General features: G+C 44.7%; 1 protein-coding gene across 1 annotated transcript in view; it reads left to right on the top strand.

Annotated features, from left to right (window-relative positions):
* Positions 1-22,054, top strand: part of MBD2 (methyl-CpG binding domain protein 2) — a 108,347-nt gene that overhangs the window by 60,560 nt on the left and 25,733 nt on the right. Inside the window, exons 4-5 of the mRNA XM_073619869.1 lie at positions 10,026-10,116; positions 18,113-18,290. Of these exons, the coding sequence (XP_073475970.1) occupies positions 10,026-10,116; positions 18,113-18,290 (269 nt within the window). The remainder of the gene's footprint in view (positions 1-10,025; positions 10,117-18,112; positions 18,291-22,054) is intronic.

Genomic DNA, 22,054 nt, shown 5'->3' with positions numbered 1-22,054 from the left:
TTTTAAGCAGAATATTTGTAATGTTTTTAAAAGGGAAACTCCACTTTCATGGAAAAAAAAAAATAAGATACCAAGGGTATCCAAACTGCCGCCCGCAAGCCAGACGTGGCCTTTTGGTTGCCCTTATCCAGCCCTTGGGGCACCATTCCTCCAACAAATGAGGCACCATTTTTTCCACTGGCACCAATGACGAGGCACCATTTTTTCCACTGGCACCAATGACGAGGCACCATTTTTTCCACTGGCACCAATGACGAGGCACCATTTTTTCCACTGGCACCAATGACGAGGCATCATTTTTTCCACTGGCACCAATGACGAGGCACCATTTTTTCCACTGGCACCAATGACGAGGCACCATTTTTTTTTTTTTTTCCACTGTAGTGGAAGTAATGTACCTTCCGATCTATTTACTAATGCTTGCAGCATAAGGAGTACATATAGCTAATGTTGATTGAGGGAGTGTAGTTCTACTTTGAAGGGGTTTGGGGTCAATAATTAACCTCTTCTGGGCCGCCCACTGTGTGTGTGTGTGTGTGTGTGTGTGTGTGTGTGTGTGTGTGTATATGTATGTATATGTGTGTGTGTGTGTGTGTGTGTATATATATATATTATTCTCGGGTGATTCGGCATTATTATTATTATTATTCAGGATTTATATAGCGCCAACAGTTTACGCAGTGCTTTACAATATAAAAGGGAGACAATACAGTTATAATACAATACAATAGGATTAAAAGGGCCCTGCTCAGAAGAGCTTACAATCTAATAGGGTGGGGCAGGTGGTACAAAAGGTTGTAACTGTGGGGAATGAGCTGGTGGAAGTGGTAGGAGATTAGTTGGAGACGTGATAGGCTTTCCTGAAGAGATGAGTTTTCAGGGATTGCCTGAAGGTAGCAAGAGTAGGGGATAGCCGGATAGATGGAGGTAGCGAGTTCCAGAGGATGGGAGAGGCTCTGGAGAAATCCTGGAGACGAGCATGGGAGGAGGAGATGAGAGAGCTTGAAAGCAGGAGGTCTTGAGAAGAGCGGAGAGGTCGATTTGGGTGATATTTGGAGACAAGATTAGTGATGTAGCTTGGGGCAGAGTTGTGAATGGCTTTGTATGTTGTGGTTAGAATTTTGAATTTAATTCGCTGGGTGATTGGGAGCCAGTGTAGGGATTGAAGTAGAGGGTTGGCAGACACTGAGCGGTTGGTAAGGTGGATAAGTCTGGCAGCAGCATTCATGATAGACTGAAGAGGGGATAGCCTATGGAGTGGTAGGCCAATGAGAAGGGAGTTGCAATAGTCAAATCAGGCATCTGGTAAAAGTCGTCCCAGCGGGATCACTTTTATAGGCAGCGGGAGAGGTCCAATGTACCCCATACTCCTTCACATAGGGTGGGGGCCCGGGATCTGGGGGCTTCCAGATTTCGATAAACCCCCCGCCCGCAGACCCAGACAACTACCAGCCAGGGTTGTCGGGAAGAGGCCCTTGTCCCCTTCAACATGGGGACAGGGTGCTTTGCCCCAAAGCACCCACTCCCCCCATGTTGAGGGCATGTGGCTTGGTATCGTTCAGGAGGGGGGAGGGCGCTCACTTGTCCCCACCCTTTTTCCTGACCTGCTGGACTGCATGCTTGGATAAGGGTCTGGTATGGATTTTGGGGGGCCCCGGGACATTTTTTTTTTGCATGGGTTTCCCCTTAAAATCCATACCAGACCCTGGTATGGTTTTGGAGGGGGAAGTCTATGCTGTGTGTGTGTGTGTGTTTGTTTTTTTTTTTTTAATTTAATTTTTTTTTTTTTTTTGGCGGGGTTTCCCTTCAAGATCATCAGAGCACAAGTCGCATGCCTAAGTCGGATCAGTTAAGACGATGATCCGACTTTGATCTGACTTCTTCTTCACTGACATTCAATGTGCTGGAGTAGGATCAAAGTAGTGCAGGAACCTTTTTCAAAGTCGTACTGACTTGTGTCGGACCAGTTAAGACGGCTCTTATAAAGAGTCATTGATTTACACACGTCATGCGACTTGAGCTCCCAATGTCGGAGCATTTGTCGTATCAGGCTGGGTTCACACTGGTGCGACACGACAGCCGTCCTACTTTGGATCCGACTTTGCCCTGCGACTTGAAGCCGGCATGCGTCCGACTTTTAATGAACGGGGATCCGACTTGGATCCCCGCCAATAGCAGGCACTGTGTTTGGTATGAATCTTGAGGGGGAACTCTGCGCCAAGTTAAAAAAAAAAAAAAAAAACGGCATGGGTTCCCCCTCTAGGAGCATACCAGGCCCTTGGGTCTGGTATGGACCTTAAGGGGAACCCCCTATGCCGAAAAAACGGTGTGGGGGTCCCCCCCAAAATCCCAGACCCTTATCCAAGCACGCAGCCTGCCCGGTCAGGAATGGGGGGTGGGGATGAGCGAGCACCCCCCCCCTCCTGAACCGTACCAGGCCGCATGCCCTCAACATGGGGGTGGGTGCTTTGGGGCAGGGGGGCGCCCTGTGGGCCCCCCACCCCAAAGCACCTTGTCCCCATGTTGATGAGGACAAGGGCCTCTTCCCGACAACCCTGGCCATTGGTTGTCGGGGTCTGCGGGCGGGGGGCTTATCGGAAGCCAGGAGCCCCCTTTTTAATAAGGGGGCCCCCAGATCCCGAACCCCCACCCTTTGTGAATGAGTATGGGGTACATTGTACCCCTACCCATTCACCTAGGGAAAAAAGTGTCAATGAAAAAACACAGTACACAGGTTTTTAAAGTAATTTTATTAGGCAGCTCCGGGGTCTTCTTCCGACTTCGGGGGTCTTTTTCCGACTTCGGGGGTCTCTCTGGTGTCCTGATCTTCTGCCGGCTCCTCCACTATCTTCTACGGCTCTTTTGCTAGTGGTGGCCCGCACTTCTGCCTTCTTCCCTCTTCTCTTCTTCCCTCTTCTCTTCTTCCCTCTTCTCTTCTTCCCTCTTCTCTTCTTCCGATGTTGACATGACGCTCTCTCCAGCTGGAATGCTCTCTGAGCACTCCGATGTGACTTATATAGGCGGTGACCCCGCCCCTTTATGCCGTCACAGTCCCTGGTCATGCTGGGACTGTGACGTTTTAGGGGGTGTGGTCACCGGGTGATGTTGACCACACCCCCTTATGACGGCACAGTCCCAGCATGCCCCGGGACAGTGACCTCATAAGGGGAGGGGTCACCGCCTATATAAGTCCATTGCGGAGCGCTCAGAGAGCATTCCAGCTGGAGAGAGCGTTGTGTCAACATCGGAAGAAGAGAAGAGGGAAGAAGGCAGAAGTCCGGGCCACTGCTAGCAAAAGAGCCGCAGAAGATAGCGGAGGAGCCGGCAGAAGATCCGGACATCGGGAGAAGATGCCGGAGAGACCCCCGAAGCTGGAAGAAGACCCCCGAAGTCGGAAGAAGACCCCGGAGTGGCCTAATAAATTGCTTTAAAAACCTGTATACTGTGTTTTTTTTTTTTATTGACACTTTTTCCCTAGGTGAATGGGTAGGGGTACCATGTACCCCATACTCATTCACATAGGGTGGGGAGCCGGGATCTGGGGGCCCTCTTATTAAAGGGGGCTTCCAGATTCCGATAAGTCCCCCTCCCGCAAACCCCGACAACCAACGGCCAGGGTTGTCGGGAAGAGGCCCTTGTCCTCATCAACATGGGGACAAGGTGCTTTGGGGTGGGGGGGCCCGCAGGGCGCCCCCCTCCCCCAAAGCACCCCCCCCTCCATGTTGAGGGCATGCGGCCTGGTACGGTTGAGGAGGGGGGGGGGGGTGCGCTCGCTTGTCCCCACCCCCATTCCTGACCGGCCGGGCTGCGTGCTGTGATAACTGTCTGGTATGAATTTGGGGGGGACCCCCACGGCGTTTTTACGGCGTAGGGGGTTCCCCTTAAGGTCCATACCAGACCCAAGGGCCTGGTATGCTCTTGGAGGGGGAACCCATGCCGGTTTTTTATTTAAAATTTGGCGCGGAGTTCCCCCTCAAGATCATCTAAGCACAAGTCGCATGCCAAAGTCGGATCATGCGAGACGGCGATCCGACTTTGATCCGATTTCAATGATAGTCAATGGGCTGAAGTAGGATCAAAGTCGGACCAAAGTAGTACAGGGAGCATTTCTAAAGTCGGAACGACTTGTGTCGGACTAGGTAGGACGGCTCCCATAGAGAAACATTGAGTTTCACACGTCATGCGACATGAGCTCCTGTCGGAGCGTTTGTTGGACCAGTGTGAACCCAGCCATAGAGCACTCCTAATCTCAGCTTGTTACCTGTATAGAAGACACCTGGGAGCCTGAAATCTTGCTGATTGATAGGGGATCAAATACTTATTTCACTCATTTTAAAATGCAAATCAATTTATAACTTTTTTGAAATGTGTTTTTCTGGATATTTTTGTTGTTATTCTGTCTCACTGTTAAAATAAACTGACCATTAAAATTATAGACTGATCTTTTTTTTTTTTTATTTTTTGTCGGTGTACAAAATCAGCAGGGGAATCCAATACTATTTTCCCTTATTTTCATATATGGCTGCCTTAAGACATGCAAGCTTGTTCCAGGACTGGAAAGCCCCGGTAACCAGCATTTTTTATTTTTTATTTTCCCCTAACAACCGAAGTAAAAGGTTTGCATGTTATATGATGGTGTCTGGGGTGTGAAGCGTTAACCAGCATGTCTGAGTTTTGGAATGTGTGTGTCATAGAAGTGCCGGGATTCCTGGGCTCTTCCTTCACTGTCATGACGAGGTTCTATAGGAAGGGCCTAAGGTCAGCGCCACTCGGTGCAGCAGGACAGGCCCAGACTGGTAGTCCCACCACAGCTGCAGATCAACTGATTAGCTGGAAATGGGAAGTTTACCGCCAGCTCAGTGTTACTGGTACTGTGCAGGAAGGAAGTGCAACTTGACTTTGATCACACTGTCTGCCCACAACATACTCCGAGGTCTGCGTTCTTTTTAATTTAAAGTTAACCACTTGGCCTCCGGAAGATTTAACCACTTCCGGACCGCCCACCGTCGTTATACGTCGGTACTTTGAAGAGGAATATCGTTGTTATGGCAGCAGCTAGCTACCTTAACCCCGGTATCCTCTTCTTCAGTGGGTGATCCCCTTCAAGATAAAAGTGGTCTCTGTGGCGGATTCGCCACGAGATCACTTTTTTTGGGCGGCGGGAGAGTGCCCCCCTCCCGCCGCGAGCTGGTGCCCTCTGCCGTTTACCGGAGCCGCCGGCAGCCGCGGAAGCGATCGGATGTTTCCTCTTGTGTGACATAGAGACGAGTGAGGGGAAGATGGCGCCCACCCGTCTCCATATTATTGCAGGGCGGAAGCGACGTCAAAACGTCACTTACGCCCATAGCTCTTAAAGGGCCATTTTTTTTTTTTTTTGTCTTTTTTTTAAATGACAATTTTTTATTTTTTTATTTTGCATTTTAATGTTAATATGAGATCTGAGGTATTTTGACCCCAAATCTCATATTTAAAGTGGAGTTCCACCGCCCCCCCCCAAAAAAAAATATTAATATGCTTAAAAAAAATTGAAAAAAAAACATTTGGAGAAAAAAATTTTTTTTTTTTTACTCACCTCTAAATGGCTGTTGCTAGGGGGTCCCTCGTAGTCTGCCTCCTTCGGTGCCTGGGCTCCTGACGTCACTTCCCCCGGCGCAGGAAGGGAGATCGCCTCTCCCCCCTCCCTCTTGTCAATCGTCTGAGACACATGACAGGTCCCAAATGATTGCGCGGGCAGTCGCGGCGCACGGTGCGGCTCGCGCATGCGCAGTGGGTGCCCGGCTGTGAAGCCACAGCCGGGCGCCCACAGTTAAAATGCCGGCGCCGCCGAGCGGAGGGGGAGACAAGCGGAGCTTCTATCCCCCGCATCGCTGGACCATGGGACAGGTAAGTGTCCGATTATTAAAAGTCAGCAGCTGCAGTATTTGTAGCTGCTGACTTTTTAAATTTTTTTTTTTTTTTTTTAAGCGGAACACCACTTTAAGAGGTCCTGTCATGCTTTTTTCTATTACAAGGGATGTTTACATTCCTTGTAATAGGAATAAAAGTGACACAATTTTTATTTATTTTTTTTTAAAAGAAAAGTGTAAAAATAAAAGGTAAAATAAATAAGAAAAAAATAAAAAAAATTTAAATGCGCCCCGTCCCGACGAGCTCGCGTGCAGAAGTGAACGCATAAGTGAGTAGCGCCCGCATATGAAAACGGTGTTCAAACCACACATGTGAGGTATCACTGTGATCGGTAGAGCGAGAGCAATAATTCTAGCCGTAGATCTCCTTTGTAACTCAAAACATGCAACCTGTAGAATTTTTTAAACGTCGCCTATGGAGATTTTTAAGGGTAAAAGTTTGTCTCCATTCCACGAGCGGGCGCAATTTTGAAGCGTGACCTGTTGGGTATCAATTTACTCGACGTAGCATTATCTTTCACAATATAAAAAAAAAATTGGGCTAACTTTACTGTTGTCTTACTTTTTAATTAAAAAAAGTGTATTTTTTTTCCAAAAAAAAAGTGCGCTTGTAAGACCGCTGCACAAATACGGTGTGACAGAAAGTATTGCAATGACCGCCATTTTATTCTCTAGGTTGTTAGAAATTTTTTTTATAATGTTTGGGGGTTCTAAGTAATTTTCTAGCAAACCTGTTTTTAACTTGTAAACAACAAATCTCAGAAAGAGGCTCGGTCCTTAAGTGGTTAACCCCCTTCATGACCAGGCCATTTTTTGCGATATGGCACTGCGTTATTTTAGCTGACAATTGCGCGGTCGTGCAACGCTGTCCATAAATAATAATTGTTTAAAAAAAAAAAAAAAATAGAGCTTTCTTTTGGTGGTATTTGATCACCTCTGCGTCTTTATTTTTTTGCGCTATAAGCAAAAAAAAAAAAAAAATTTTTTTACATACTGCTATAAAACATATCCAATAAAAAAAAAAAATGTAAAAAATCTCTCCTTTAGGTAAATATCTATTCTGCTACATATTTTTAGTAAAAAATCCCAATAAGTGTATATTGATTGGTTTGCGCAAAATTTATAGTGTCTGCAAACTATGGGATAATATTTATGGAATTTTTTTTTTTTTTTAATAGTAGTAATGGCGATCAGCGACCTACAGTGGGACTGCAATATTGCGGCAAGAAATTAGACACTAACTGACACTCTGCGGGAACCAGTGACACTAATAGAGTGATCAGTGCTAATCTAGGACGATCAAAGGGTGAAATGTGTGCCTAGCCAGTGTTTTGGTATACTGTGTGGTGCTTTTACTAAGGGATGTGATGGATTGTAAGGCTGCATGATTCTGGCTAAAATGAGAATCAAGATTTTCTTTTGCTTAATATAAAGATCACGATTCTCGTGGCGTAACATCATCTTTCACAATATACAAAATTTGTGCTAACTTTACTGTTTATTTATTTAAAATTCATTAAAGTGTATTTTTTCCAAGAAAATTGCATTTGAAAAGACCGCTGCGCCAATACAGTGTGACATAAAATATTGCAACAACTGTTATTTTATTCTCTAGTCTAGGGTTTCTGCTAAAATATATATATATATATGTATATGTGTGTGTGTGTGTGTGTGTGTGTGTGTGTATATATATTCTAGCAAAACATATGGCTTTTAACTTGTAAGCAACAAGTGTCAAAAAAAGGTTTAGTCTGAAACTGATCTCATTTACAGACCGCAGTTCATTCCTTTGATCTAAATTTATAAAAAGAACAATATTTTATAATATTTCTCTATCTCCACCTAAGCTGTTTTTAGATCTTAAGAGGGGGGGTAGAATAATAGATCCTTTAATGATTAATTGTGCAGCTCTAATAGATTGTATTCCCTGTTTTGCAGAAAAAAAATAAATTCATGACTTCCCTGCTGACAGAGCTCTGGGTTGTTTACCTAGGTGGGGCTCTGTCCTGTGTGTCTTCCTGACAATCAGATGGGCACCCGTTGATCGGCATCTGCTGTGTCTAATCACAGCACAGCTGGCAGCATGACCCCCTACCTGGAAGTGCTGGCTCGTGTATCTAGTACCGTGCAAGTGATGGACTTTAAACAGCTGTAGAGGAGAGCGTGCTGCAGATAAACAGATGCAACTTATGTAGGAGGATTTGTGTATCACCTGAGGCCAGTCACTTAACTGGGTATATGTAAGGGGTTAGAACTACTTTTAACCACTTAAGGACCAGAAGGATTTGCCCCCTTAATGACCAGGTCATTTTTTGCGATACGGCACTTAACTGACAATTGCGCGGTCATGCGACATTGTACCCAAACAATTTTTTTTCTTTCTCACAAATAAAGCTTTCTTTTGCTGGTATTTGATCACCTCCTGCAGATTTTATTTTTTGCATTTTTTTATTTTTTGCGCTATAAACAAAAAAGAGCGACAATTTTGAAAAAAAAAAAAAAAAAACAATATTTTATACTTTTTGCTATAATAACCACAAAAAAAATGTTAAAGAAACTTCTTTATCAGTTTAGGCCGATCTATATTCTTCTACATATTTTTGGCAACAAAAAAATTGCAATAAGCATATATTGATTGGTTTGCACAAAAGTTATAGTGTCTACAAAATAGGGGATAGATGTATGGCATGCTTATTTTTTTATTTTTTTACTAGTAATGGCGGCGATCTGCAATATTATTATTATTATTATTATTATTTTTTTTTGTGGGACTGCGACATTGCGGTGTACAGAACGGACACTTTTGACACATTTTTGGGACCATTGACATTCATACTGCGATCGGTGCTATAAAAATGCACTGATTACTGTGTATATGTCAGGGAAGGGGTTAACACTAGGGGGCAATCAAGGGGTTAAATGTGTTCCCTCATGTGTGTATCTAACTGTGGGGGGAGGGGACTGAATAGAGGAGGAGACAGATCACTGTTCCTGATTAGTAGGCACAGCAGATCTGTCTCTCCTCCCCTGTCAGAATTGGGATTTGTGTATTTACATACACACATCCCCGTTCTGGCTCTCGCGCACGAGATTGCGGGTCGCCGGCAGGCATCGCAGCCTCCGGCCATGCGCATTGGGTTTCCCACCTTGCAGCGGACACACCTGCTATCGCCCTTAAAGGTGCCAACGTACACCTACGGCAATGTGCGGGAACAAGCTGACCTGCCGCAGTATAATGACAGCGGCTGGTTGGCTAGTGGTTAAGGTCCATTCACACCAGATATTTGCATGCGTTGTAAAAACATCATATTTCAATAGGAGCAGTGCACGCCGTTTGCACGGCAAAAAAAACAGTGGAACCTGGCTGCACTCCTTCCTTTTTTTTTTTTTTTTTTTTTTTTTTTTTAGTAACGCATGTAAGCACACCTCAATGCCCATACGCTCAAGAGTCAAAACCGTCTTTACAGATAAAGCTTAGTGATGTTAAAAAGTAAAGCATTAAAGCACATTTTAAAACAACTCAGCATACAAATGCATGTCGATACACGTGCATTTATGTGTGCTGAACTTACACATTGCATTGTAAATGGCTCCTTTATACCTACAGTAAGCTTTAAAGGAGAACTACACCCAAAGCTTGTTTGGCTGTACTTCCCCTATGGATCACAGGAGTGCAGTTCGTTCTGCACTCCTTTGACCCATTTTCAGCAGACAGCGGGCTGAAGTCCGCTGTCTGCTGACGTCACAGTGCCGGTCCAGACTCGGGCAACATCGTGACAATGGAAGTCGGGATCCACCCACATGCCTGTACCGCCCCCACGATTCAACCTCTCAGCAAGCTGAGAGTTGTGAGAACAGAGCGATCGGTGGTGTTTAATCGTTCGGTTCTCGTGTTAAAGGCTTTGGGACAGATGCAGCATCCACCTAGGTGAGTATGGTTCTTAAAACGAAAAAAAAAAACTTTGCTTAAGTTTTTTGTGTAGAGTAGTGCTTCCATTTAACATTTGATTTTTTTTTTTTTTGTTTGTTTTTTTAGTTTTTATGTTTTTTTGATAAAAAAAATTTTGTTTTTTTTTCTTTTTCCACTGATTTTCAGGCTGTGTTTTATTGTTATTTCAGCTCTTCTGGGAAAAAAGGTTAGAAGGACTTAATGCATCGGATGTCACAGAACAAATCATATACCCCATGGAACTACCTAAAGGCCTGCAAGGTAGGAGTCCTGGAACAGCAGAGTCTTTAAGTGATCTATACAAGGATTTCTGTTTTTGTGCAAAATGACATGTTGACATTATCTGCATCAATTTACTATGAACGTTGTCCATTTACCATGTAAAGTCATTGAAATGTGACAAAGCAAAAAACAAGGTTCAGCAAAAGAGATGTCCTGAATGCAGCACACCAACATACCCAACAGTCACTTGAGTAAAAGCAGCCCTAGCCCAGCTCCATTCAGGCCATGCTCCAAGTTTTGCCTCACCCATGGGGCTTAGTTATGAGAGCAGGACAAAACGCATTGGGGTGGAGCTGGGCTGAGGCTGTTTTTACTGTGACTGTGGGGTGTGTGGCGTTGGGGACATCTCTTTTGCTGGACTTGTGCATTGAGCCAATACAGTCTCTCCACAGTGTAAGCCACCAGATGAGGATGAAGGAACTGGAGCAGAAAAAAAACAAAAACGCATTTTATAGGGTAAAAATTATCACCTAATCCATGCTGCTAATTATTGCTTCGCCCACAAAGTCTCACACAGTTAAAGCAAAACTCTATTTAAAAAACAATAAATAAAAAGCCAGTTAGGCATCATTCACATGGGTGTAATTAACCACTTCAGCTCCGGAAGATTTTACTCCCTTCTTGACCAGGGCATTTTTCTGCAATTGAGCGCTGCGCTACTTAACCTGGTAATTGCGCAGTCATGCAACGCTGTACCCAAACCAAATTTATATCATTTTTTTTTTTCCATACAAATACAGCTTTCTTTTGGTGGTATTTGATCACCACTGTGTTTTTTTATTATTATATTAACAAAAAGAGACCAAACATTTTGAAACAATTATTTACTTTTATTTATTTTGTATTATTTTTTACTTTCTGCTATAAAACATATCCATTTAAAAAACACATTTCTTTATAAATTTTGGCTAAAATGTATTCTGCTTCTGCTACATGTTGATGATAAAAAAACAAAATACCAAAAAGTGTTTGGTTTGCATGAAAGGTACAGGGCCTACAAACTATATGATGTGTGTGTCTGTGTAAATATAAATATGTATGTATATATATATATATAAATATGTGTGTGTGTGTGTGTGTATGTATATATATATATATATATATATATATATATATATATATATATATATATATATATATATATATATATATATATATATATATATATATATATAATGAATTTTTTTTTTTATATACTATAGTAGTATTTTATACTACTGACGGCGATCAGCAACTTATAATGGGACTGGGCAATAGTGTAGCAAGCAATCTGACACTAACTGACGCTGGGGGTAACAGACTAAGACCCCTTTTACACTGAGGCCGTTTTCAGGCGTTTTGGCGCTAAAAATAGCGCCTGTAGACTGCCTCTCATACCTCCCTCTCATACCTCGTATACAGCGCTCCTACACCACCCCCTGCCCATTGGAATGAAAGGGCAGCGCTTCAGGAAGCGCCGAAACACGGGCGCTTTTGACCCCTTCTTAACACCTTCTTGAGGGGTTAAAAATGCCCTGCTAGCAGCTGAAAAGCAACATGAGGCAAAAAGGAAGTTCTGGACAGCCGCACTCCGGAATATAGCCTTTATTAGTAAAAAGTCCAACAGATACAAGCCACAGCGAAAAATGGGACAAACCAGTTGACGCGTTTCACACTGAGCTATGACTAAGCGCTGTTAAGTGTGAAACGCGTCAGCTCGTTTGTCCCATTTTTCGCTGTGGCTTGTATCTGTTGGACTTTTTACTAATAAAGGCTATATTGAGGAGTGCGGCTGTCCAGAACTTCCTTTTTGCCTCATGTTGCTATATGCTTAGCCGCCCCCTGGTGTTCCAGTTCTGAGGAGAGTTCTATATCCACATTTCCACCTGGAGCGGTGATCCCTTTCCCTTCCCCCATTGTTCCTAGCGGCCGAAAAGCGCCACTATGGCACCGCCGCATTCACGAGTACAGCAGTGCACAGTCATTCATTGGCAGCTTTTTCTGCAATACTCGGCTTCAATAGAGATCTATGCCAAGCAGTACTTTAATATAGTCCTTAGTCCTCCAGGTTGAATGATGGCCAACATTATTCAACCCACTTTGACTAAACCCACACTGTATTGGACCTTCCCCAGTCTGTGATTAGACCGTGAAGGAGAAGCAGCACACCGATGATCTTCTCTTATGGCCACCCTGCTGTCTCCTGTCTTACACTGCTTCTTCCTCTTACTTTGAGCTGTGCTGTACTGGGGCTTTAAAGTGGAGGCAAACTTCACTTTTGAACTTGTACCTACAGGTAGGCCTAGCTTAGCTGTAGGTACGATGAATATCTTCTAAGCTTGCACTGTTTAGAAGATATTCATGCAACTGGTGATGTCACTGGCCCATGCTCTCTGAAGGAATGACATACTGCGCCGTACCTTCAGACCCCCCCTCCGGGAGCCGAGGGCTCTCACACGCATATGCGGGAGTGACATCACTGCGGCCCCGGTCATTCATACAGCCAGAGCCCATGAACCCGGAAGGAATTGAAGATGGCAGTGCTGGAGATCCGTGACAGTGCTGGCGGGAGGGATCCACATAACCTGCTAGTATGCCTTTCAGCAGCTGCAGGAGGAAAATGGGGGCGATTGGTTCCTCTACATGTTACCGCACTCCCCTCCTGTCCATCACCTGCTGTGATCGTGCTCTCTCCTGGTTGCCCCCCCCCCCATCCCCTGCAGCTCTGCCGCTTTCCCCCCTCCCGCTGGCTGCTTCATTTACCGTCTTCTTCCCCGCTCTCCATCCTGAAAGCATTCTCCCACAGCAGCCGGCAGGATGAGGGAACCTGGCAGAGCTGCAGGGAATGCTTTCAGGATGGAGGATCGGGGAAGGGGCCGGTAAATGTGACATTTACTGGCCCCTTCCTTGTCTTGATGAATACCGATTACTGACTGTTCATTCATAACTGAAACCTAGTAAACGGGGCTGCAGAGATGGAAGGCTGTGTCCTCACTTTCCTTTCTCTGTCTCAAAGGTGGAACATCAGAGGTCTGTTTAGACCCCTGATATCCCACCAAAGCCCTCCAACGGGGCTCCTTAAAAAAAATTGTAAAAAATAATAACAAATAAAATGATAGAATACAATGGTAAAAAAATAATCAAAAAAACTACTGACGCCAGTGGCGGAACTACCAGGGTCGCAAAGATTGCACTTGCGACCAGGGCCTGGCGGTCCACTACTGTGGTGGTGGTGTTGGAGGGGGGGAGAGGGCAACTGAGGGTCGGGGGGGTTCCTTTATGGTTTCTTGCATCGGGGCCCTGAAGGTTATATTTGCTGAAGCATTTACCGTACACTTCAGTGGAATCGCCTGAATATAGTGTAGATAGATATCTCCTTTCAGGCAAGCCTTTGATCTGCACAGTCAAACAAATAGAAGGCGATTTCCAAGCTCTATTGTATTGAGATGTGGTGACTGTGGAGACCATTGGAGTACAGGGACCTCATTGTCCAGTGGTGAGATGATTTGATCTTTGTGACATGGTGCATTATCCTGCTGGAAGGAGCCATCAGAAGATGGGTACACTGTAGTCATAAAGGGATGGACATGGTCAGCAACAATACTCAGGTAGGCCGTGGGGTTTAAACAATGTTCAGTTGGTACTAAGGGGCCCAAAGTGTGCCAAAAAAATACCCCCCCCCCCACACCATTACACCACCAGCCTGAACCGGTGATACAAGGCAGGATGGATCCAGGATTTCATGTTGTTTATGCCAAATTCTGACCCGACCATCTGAATGTCGCTGCTGAAATCCAGACTCCTCAGACCAGGCAACTTTTTTTTTTTAAATCTTCTATTGTCCAATTTTGGTGATCCTGTGTGAATTGTAGCCTCAGTTTCCTGTTCTTAGCTGACAGGAGTGGCACCCGGTGTGGTCTTCTGCTGCTGTAGCCCATCTGCTTCAAAGTTCGATGTGTTGTGCATTCAGAGATGGTATTCTGCATTCCTTGGTTGTAACAAGCGGTTAATTTGAGTTACTGTTGTCTTTCTGTCATCTCAAACCTGTCTGCCATTCTCCTCTGACCTCAACAAGGCTTTTTCCCTCCACACAACTGCCGCTCACTGGATATTTTCTCTTTTTTGGACCATTCTCTGTAAACCCTAGAGATGGTTGTGCGTGAAAATCCCAGTAGATCAGCAGTTTTTGAAATGCTCACACCAGGCCGTCTGATACCAACAACCATACCACCTTCAAAGTCACCTAAATCCCCTTTCTTCCCTATTTTGATGCTCGGTTTGAACTTCAGCAAGTCGCCTTCACCAAGTCTAAAAGTCTAGATGCCTAACTGCATTGAGTTGTTGCCATGTGGTTGGCTGATTAGCAATTTTTGTTACCGAGCAGGTAACAAGTGTACACAGATGTACCTAATAAAGTGACCGGTGAGTGTATATTGGGACCTGGTTGGCAAAGCGGAGGTAGGTCACGTGGTCTTCAGCAGAGCAGACATAGATCAAGAACTTTATATTCATTTTGGGAGCACCTTGTATGCTTAAGGTGCTTAATTGGTTAAAAAGGAAAAACATCTGCATGGAAGGAGAGAAGTCTTTTATGGCAGAGATGTGTTAATGATCCCTCTCTGACTGGTACTGCAACTCAATGCAAATGTGGAGTCAGATGTGTTTTCTCTGTAGTCTTAATTATGTGTCTATAAAGGGAGATCATTACTCGGGTACCCATGGGATCTTCACGTTGTTGTGTCTGTTCTGGGTTTTTTGCTGTGCTGCGGATTTCTTTTTATCGCCCTAATAACATGCAGGTTATCTTAATATGTGATTCTACTCTTAAGCCAAACTCCAGATATTCTTTTATTATATTGTTACATTTTATTTTTGATATTTGCAAGCAGCGTGGATCCTCTTCTCTTCTCTTTTTTTTTTTTTTTTATACGTGGTATCGGCCTCTAGCAGAGCTCAGAATAGAGGAGGGAGAGTCAGCATAAGTAGCCATTCTGTTGTACTGCAGCACAAGAAGCATGCTGATAGGAGAAGAAAGCAAAGTGACAGAGAGATGACCTCATCAGTCACCTCTTTCTCCTTTTACTGTCCAGTCACAGGGGAGGGACAAGACCTACAAGTTGTACATGAGTGCAGAAGAGAAAAATCAGGTCTCCTGCCACTGAGATTGACAGAAGATGAACTGAGCTGGGGGGGCTGGAGTTTGGGGTCCCGGTCAGCTGTCCATTGTGCCATTTTGTAATGCACCACTGATCTCATTCTTTTATTCTAGTAAATAATGCAGATGGATTTCTGTCTCCTTTAAAGCCTAAGTGTAGCCAGAATAAAAAATCAGCACAAGGGACATAACTTACAGTGAGTAGAATGAGTCCCTTGTGCTGATTCCTCTTCTATTAGTAGTAATGTAATTCTCCTCTGTCCTGCCCCCCACACCTGTCGCAGTAATCTTCTGGTGCAATAGGGGTTAATACAACTAAAGGGGTCGTCACAGGCTCTTATCAAGAGTGCCCCCCGACTATGCCCACCCGTTCCCCCCCAGCTCCTCCATTCATAGAAGCCATACTACAGCGTCTATACATGGGAAGCAACCTGTAAATGGAGGATGGGTGGGTGATAGCTCTGCCTCCTCCACTCATACAGTGTCTTGAAAAAGTATTCATACCCCTTGAAATTTTCCACATTTTGTCATGTTACAACCAAAAACGTAAATGTATTTTATTGGGATTTTATGTGATGTCTACAAAGTGGCACATAATTGTGAAGTGGAAGGAAAATGATAAATGGTTTTCAATTTTGTTTTACAAATATGTGAAAAGTGTGGTGTGCATTTGTATTCAGCCCCCCTGAGTCAATACTTTGTAGAACCACCTTTCACTGCAATTACAGCTGCAAGTCTTTTTGGGGATGTCTCTACCAGCTTTGTACATCTAAAGAGTGACATTTCTTGCCCATTCTTTGCAAAATGCCTCAAGCTCTGTCAGATTGGATGGACAGTGTCTGTGAACAGCAATTTTCAAGTCTTGCCACAGATTCTCAATTGGATTTAGGTCTGGACTTTGACTGGGCCATTTTAACACATGAATATGCTTTGATCTAAACCATTCCATTGTAGCTCTTGCTGTATGTTTAGGGTCGTTGTCCTGCTGGAAGGTGAACCTCCGCCCCAGTCATGTTTCACGATGTGCACTGTTTTCCACCACACATAGCGTTTTGCTTTTAGGCCAAAAAGTAACATTTTGGTCTCATCTGACCAGAGCACCTTCTTCCGCATGTTTGCTGTGTCCCTCACATGGTTTCTCGCAAACTGCAAACAGGACTTCTTATGGCTTTCTTTCAACAATGGCTTTCTTCTTGCCACTCTTCCATAAAGACCAGATTTGTGGAGAGCACGACTAATAGTTGTCCTGTGGACAGATTGTCCCACCTGAGCTGTGGATCCCTACAGCTCCTCCAGAGTTACCATGGGCCTCTTGGCTGCTTCTCTGATGAATACTCTCCTTGCCCGGCCTTTCAGCTTAGGTGGACGGCCATGTCTTGGTAGGTTTGCAGTTGTTCCATACTTTTTCCATTTTCAGATGATGGAGTGAACAGTGCTCTGTGAGATTTTCTAAGCTTGGGATTTTTTTTTTTAACCTAACACTGCTTTAAACTTCTCCATAACTTTATCCCTGACCTGTCTGGTGTGTTCCTTGGCCTTCATGATGCTGTTTGTTCACTAAGGTTCTCTAACAAACCTCTGAGGGTTTCACAGAACAGTTGTATTTATACTGAGATTAAATTACACACAGGTGGACTCTATTTACTAATTAGGTGACTTCTGAAGGCAATTGGTTCCACTAGATTTTAGTTAGGGGTATCGGAGTAAAGGGGGGCTGAATACAAATACACGCCACACTTTTCAGATATTTATTTGTAAAAAATGTAGAAAACTATTTATAATTTTCCTTCCACTTCACAATTACATGTCACTTTATTTTGATCTATCACAAAAAATCCCAATAAAATACATTTATGTTTTTGGTTGTAACATGACAAAATGTGGAAAATTTCAAGGGGTGTGAATACTTTTCAAGGCACTGTAGATCATGTTTCGTTCTTTGAAGCTGTAGTACGGCTTCTTTGAATGCTGGATCTGGGTGGGCATAGTCAAGCTCTCATGGTGAGAGCCTGTGATTGTCCTTTAATTGTTTTAAAGGGGTTGTAAAGGCAGAAGTTTTCTTATCTTACTGCACCCTATGCATTAGGATAAAAATTCTTCTGTGTGCGGCAGCCCCCCCTAACTCTTTCCTGAGGTCCCTCTCTGTACAGCTAAGTCCAGGAATGTCTCAGCTGTCCGAGATTCTCCTTCCTGATTGGCTGAGACACAGCAGCAGCGCCATTGGCTCCCGCTGCTGTCAATCAAAGTCAGCTACCCAATCGGGGGAGAGAGGGGGCGGTGCCGGGTTGGGGCTCCATGTCTGAATGGACACACAGAGCTGTGACTCAGCTCGGGTGCCCCCATAGCAAGCTGCTTGCTGTGGGGGCACTGAACAGGAGGGAGGGGCAAGGAACACAGAAGAGGAACCCGAGAAGAAGAGGATCCAGGCTGCTCTGAGCAAATCCACTGCAAGAGAGCGCGTAAGTATTACATGTTTGTTATTTTTATAGAGAAAAAAAAAAACAAGACTTTAGTATCACTTTAACCCCCGCCGCACTATGACATTACTAAGGAAGGTGGGGTTGCAGCATGGAGGTCAATTACTACTAACAGAAGCAAGATCAACACAAGGGACACATCCTACTGAGTGTAAGTTATGTCCCTTGTGCTGATTTTTTTGATTTTGGTTGCACTCAGGCTTTAAGGCCCATGGCAGCTGATCAGAACCTTCCTTCCTTCCTTCCTTCCTTCCTTCCTTCCTTCCTTCCTTTTTAAACGTGCTAAAATAAAAAAAAGTTGAACTACATCCATGCAATGCTGCCCCATGTGGCCACTGAATATATATTTTTTAACCCCTTGCAGGTGTTGGTCCTGGAAATAATCAGGACACATTACTCGCAGCTGTTGCCAGCGCACTGCACACCAGCTCTGCCCCGATCACCGGACAGCTGTCTGCCGCTGTGGAGAAAAACCCGTCCGTGTGGCTAAACACGTCGCAGCCGCTCTGCAAAGCATTTATGGTGACAGATGAGGACATCAGGTGAGTGTAGACTGGAGAGGAGAGTGAGGTTTGTACCGGTGGCCTTTCCTTTTCCTTTCACTGGTATAAACATGGTTTGCCTATGAGCTCTCACCAAATGTATGTTAAGTGGTTTCTACTGTTTCAAGGTTCTGAAGTGAATTTCAAGGCACAAGGAAATGGATTGGAGAATCGGGCCTTTATGAGGAGGTCTCACTCCCTCTGCTGGATGTTTTATTTATTTTAGGGTATAATGACTGTAATAGAAGGAGCTGGAACATCCAGCGATGATCGGAAACAGTCAAAACATTCAAGTGGCCAGGAACAGAGGTGGGAATTATAGCAGACAGATCTTACTATTAGATAGATCTTGTCTATCTATCCCGTCTTGTCTATCTATCCCCGTCTTGTCTATCTATCCCCGTCTTGTCTATCTATCCCCGTCTTGTCTGTCTATCCCCGTCTTGTCTGTCTCCCCCCGTCTTGTCTGTCTCCCCCCGTCTTGTCTGTCTCCCCCCGTCTTGTCTGTCTCCCCCCGTCTTGTCTGTCTCCCCCCGTCTTGTCTGTCTCCCCCCGTCTTGTCTGTCTCCCCCCGTCTTGTCTGTCTCCCCCCGTCTTGTCTGTCTCCCCCCGTCTTGTCTGTCTCCCCCCGTCCTGTCTGTCTATATTCTATCCTTGCTATCTAATCTATCTAATTCAGTGTCGAACTCCGCCAGACCCAGTTCCTATGGAAAAATCTGCTCGTCTGTATGCTAGTCCGACTGATGAAACCCAACGCAAGGGCAACTATTGGCTACTGGCTATGAACTTCCTTATTCTAGTCCGGTGTACGTCATCACGTACTAATCCGTCAGACTTTGGTGTGATCGTGTGTAGGCAAGTCCGTTCGTTCGAAAGTCCGTCGGAAAGACCGTCGGACCTTTGTTGCCGAAAAGTCCACCCGTGTGTACAGGGCATTAGAGTATCCTAGTCAAACATTACACCACAACCTACCATGCCCCTCCTAAAATATCACTGTCTGTCTGTCTGTCTGTCTGTCTGTCTGTCTGTCTGTCTGTCTGTCTGTCTGTCTGTCTGTCTGTCTGTCTGTCTGTCTGTCTGTCTGTCTGTCTGTCTGTCTATCTTGTCTGTCTGTCTATCTTGTCTGTCTATCCACGTCTTGTCTGTCTCCTCCCCGTCCTGTCTGCCTCCCCCCCCCCCGTCCTGTCTGCCTCCCCCCCCCCCCCGTCCTGTCTGCCCCCCCCCCCCCCCCCTGTCTGCCCCCCCCCCGTCCTGGCTATCTAATCTATCTAATTCAGTGTTTCTCAACCTTTTTTCAGTCAAGACACCCTTTAAAATTCTACACAATCTCAAGGCACTTCATTCTAAAATGTCAAAAACTAAACAAATAGTTTTACATAACACAGCAACATCCACACACGTAGGACACCCTGTCTGCCTATCATCAAATCTATCTAGCATCGATCAGATATAACCCTATAACATGTTTACCATAATATTATGACCACCTACCTAATGTTGAGTAGGCCCACTTTTGCTGTCAAAACAGCCCTGATTCATCAAGGCATGGACCCCACTAGACAAAGCAGCACACTGCCTCCACCAGCTTGCCTTTTTCCCATAGTGTATCCTAGTATCTTCTCTATCCAGGTGAACGATGCCCATGCACCTGGACATCCATGACGTAAAAGGAAAATCGTGATTCATCAGACCAGGTCACTTTTTCTTCCTTTGCTCCGTAGTCCAGTTCTGATGTCCGTGTGCCCATTGTAGGCTCTTTTAGCTGTGGACACCCTTACCGGTCTGTAGTTCATCTACTTGTCCCATTTGCAACAAACTGATGCACTGTGTGTTCTGACACCTTTCTATCAGAACCAGCATTCATTTTTTCAGCATTTTTAGCTCCAGTAGCTCTTCTATTGGATCGGACTACACCGGTCAGTCTTCGCTCCCCACGTGCATCAATAAGCCTTGGCCACCCACGTGACCCTGTTGCCAGTTTTCCTTCCTTGGACCACTTTTGGTCGGTCCTGACCACTGCAGACTGGAAACATCTCACAAGAGCTGCAGTTTTGGAGTTGCTCTGACCCACTCTTCTAGTCATTACAATTTGGCCCTTGTACAAATCTCTCAAATTCTTATGCTTACCCATTTTTTTTTTTTTTTTCTGTTTTCAATACATTACCTTCAGGGACAACATGTTTACTTGCTACCTGTTAAATCACACCCTCTTTTGGGTAGCAGTGTCACAAGATAATCAGTGTTATTCACTTTACTGGTCATAATGTTATGGCTGAGCAGTGTGTCTGTATAGAACATGACCACTGATAACTCAGTTCGCTCAGTCACTGCTCTCTGCTCTACTCCCCCAATTCTCAATGGAGTGCCAGGCAGAGCTCTCAATCAGTCAGCTGGGTGGATCCTGACAATATTGTCGATGTTGGAGGAAAAGATCTGGCTCCCAGTTGGTGTTCCAGTTCATTCCACACGTGTCCAGTAGGGTTGAGTTCTGTGTCTGACCCACAGCTTCAGACTAGACATGTGCAATCGGTTTCGGTCCGAATACAAATTCGGACAAACTTTTGGTTGTATCCGAATCTCCGAATGAAATAATATATTATCTGTTATTTATAAATATTAATAGATATTGTTGAAATTCGTTTAATTTCACATATTCGTTTTCTAACAAATTCTGAATTTTCGTAACGATTCAAATTCCGCTCAGTCAAAAAATGTGTGAAGAATAGCTGGTTGTTGAGAAGTGAGCTGGGAAGCCGGCTGATGTGTCCTTAACAACCGATGATTTATCAGCTGTCAGGGGGCTTCCCCGCTGACAGCTGAATGTAATCAGAATTGCTGGTAAATAAAAATTCAGGAAAAAAAAAACAGCTTGGGGTTCCCTCCCTCCCCCCAGTCCATACCCGGGCCCTTTTCCCTTTTCTGGCCTGCCGGGCTGTATGCTTGGATAAGGGTCCAGTATGGACTTTGGAGGACCGCACACCATTTTTATTGATTTTATTGATTTATTTATTTTGGGCTTCCCCTTAAAAACCATACTGGACCTAAAGGGCCTGATATTGATTGGAGGGGTACCCCACGCTGTTTTCTTTTATTTTTTTATAATGACTTTTTATTTGCCGGCAATTCTGTTTTACATTCAGCTGTAGGGATGAGCCCGATGTTCGACTCGGGTGTTCGCCTGTTCGCCGAATAGCAAACAATTTGGGGTGTTCGTGGCAAATTCGAAAGCCGTGAAACACCCTTTAAAAGTCTATGGGAGAAATCAAAAGTGCTAATTTTAAAGGCTTATATACATGGTATGGTCGTAAAAAGTGTTTGACATGTATCAGTGACATGTATCAATGCAAAAAAAAATCCATCAACATGGGGACAAGGTGCTTTGGGGGGCTACCCCAAAGCACCCTCCCCATGTTGAGGGAATGTGGCCTGGTATGGTTTCCTGCGGCCTGCCAGGTTGTGTGCTCGGATAAGGGTCAGGTATGGATCCTATTTCTTCCTAACATACTGATGACCCTTTCTTCCTTCCAAGATGGAAGAATTTTTCTGTTTTTACCTACAGGCAGGAGTTCAAACACTTCCACCTCCCCAGCCTCCACACCATCAGAAGCCTATTTACTCATAAGACTAGAATTAGGGGATTAAGGTTTCTCAGAACATCTTCAGTTCAATAGCATGGCCCTTATTACTCATCATACGTATTCAAAGGAAACAATTCCAGCCTAATATATGTTTCACTGACTCAGGTTCAGAACAGCAATTACGGT

This window comes from Aquarana catesbeiana, linkage group LG01 (assembly GCF_042186555.1).
Source record: "Aquarana catesbeiana isolate 2022-GZ linkage group LG01, ASM4218655v1, whole genome shotgun sequence".
Lineage (NCBI taxonomy): Eukaryota > Metazoa > Chordata > Amphibia > Anura > Ranidae > Aquarana > Aquarana catesbeiana.
Note: the sequence above shows the minus strand (reverse complement) of the source record. Positions and strands in the feature narration are given on the sequence as shown.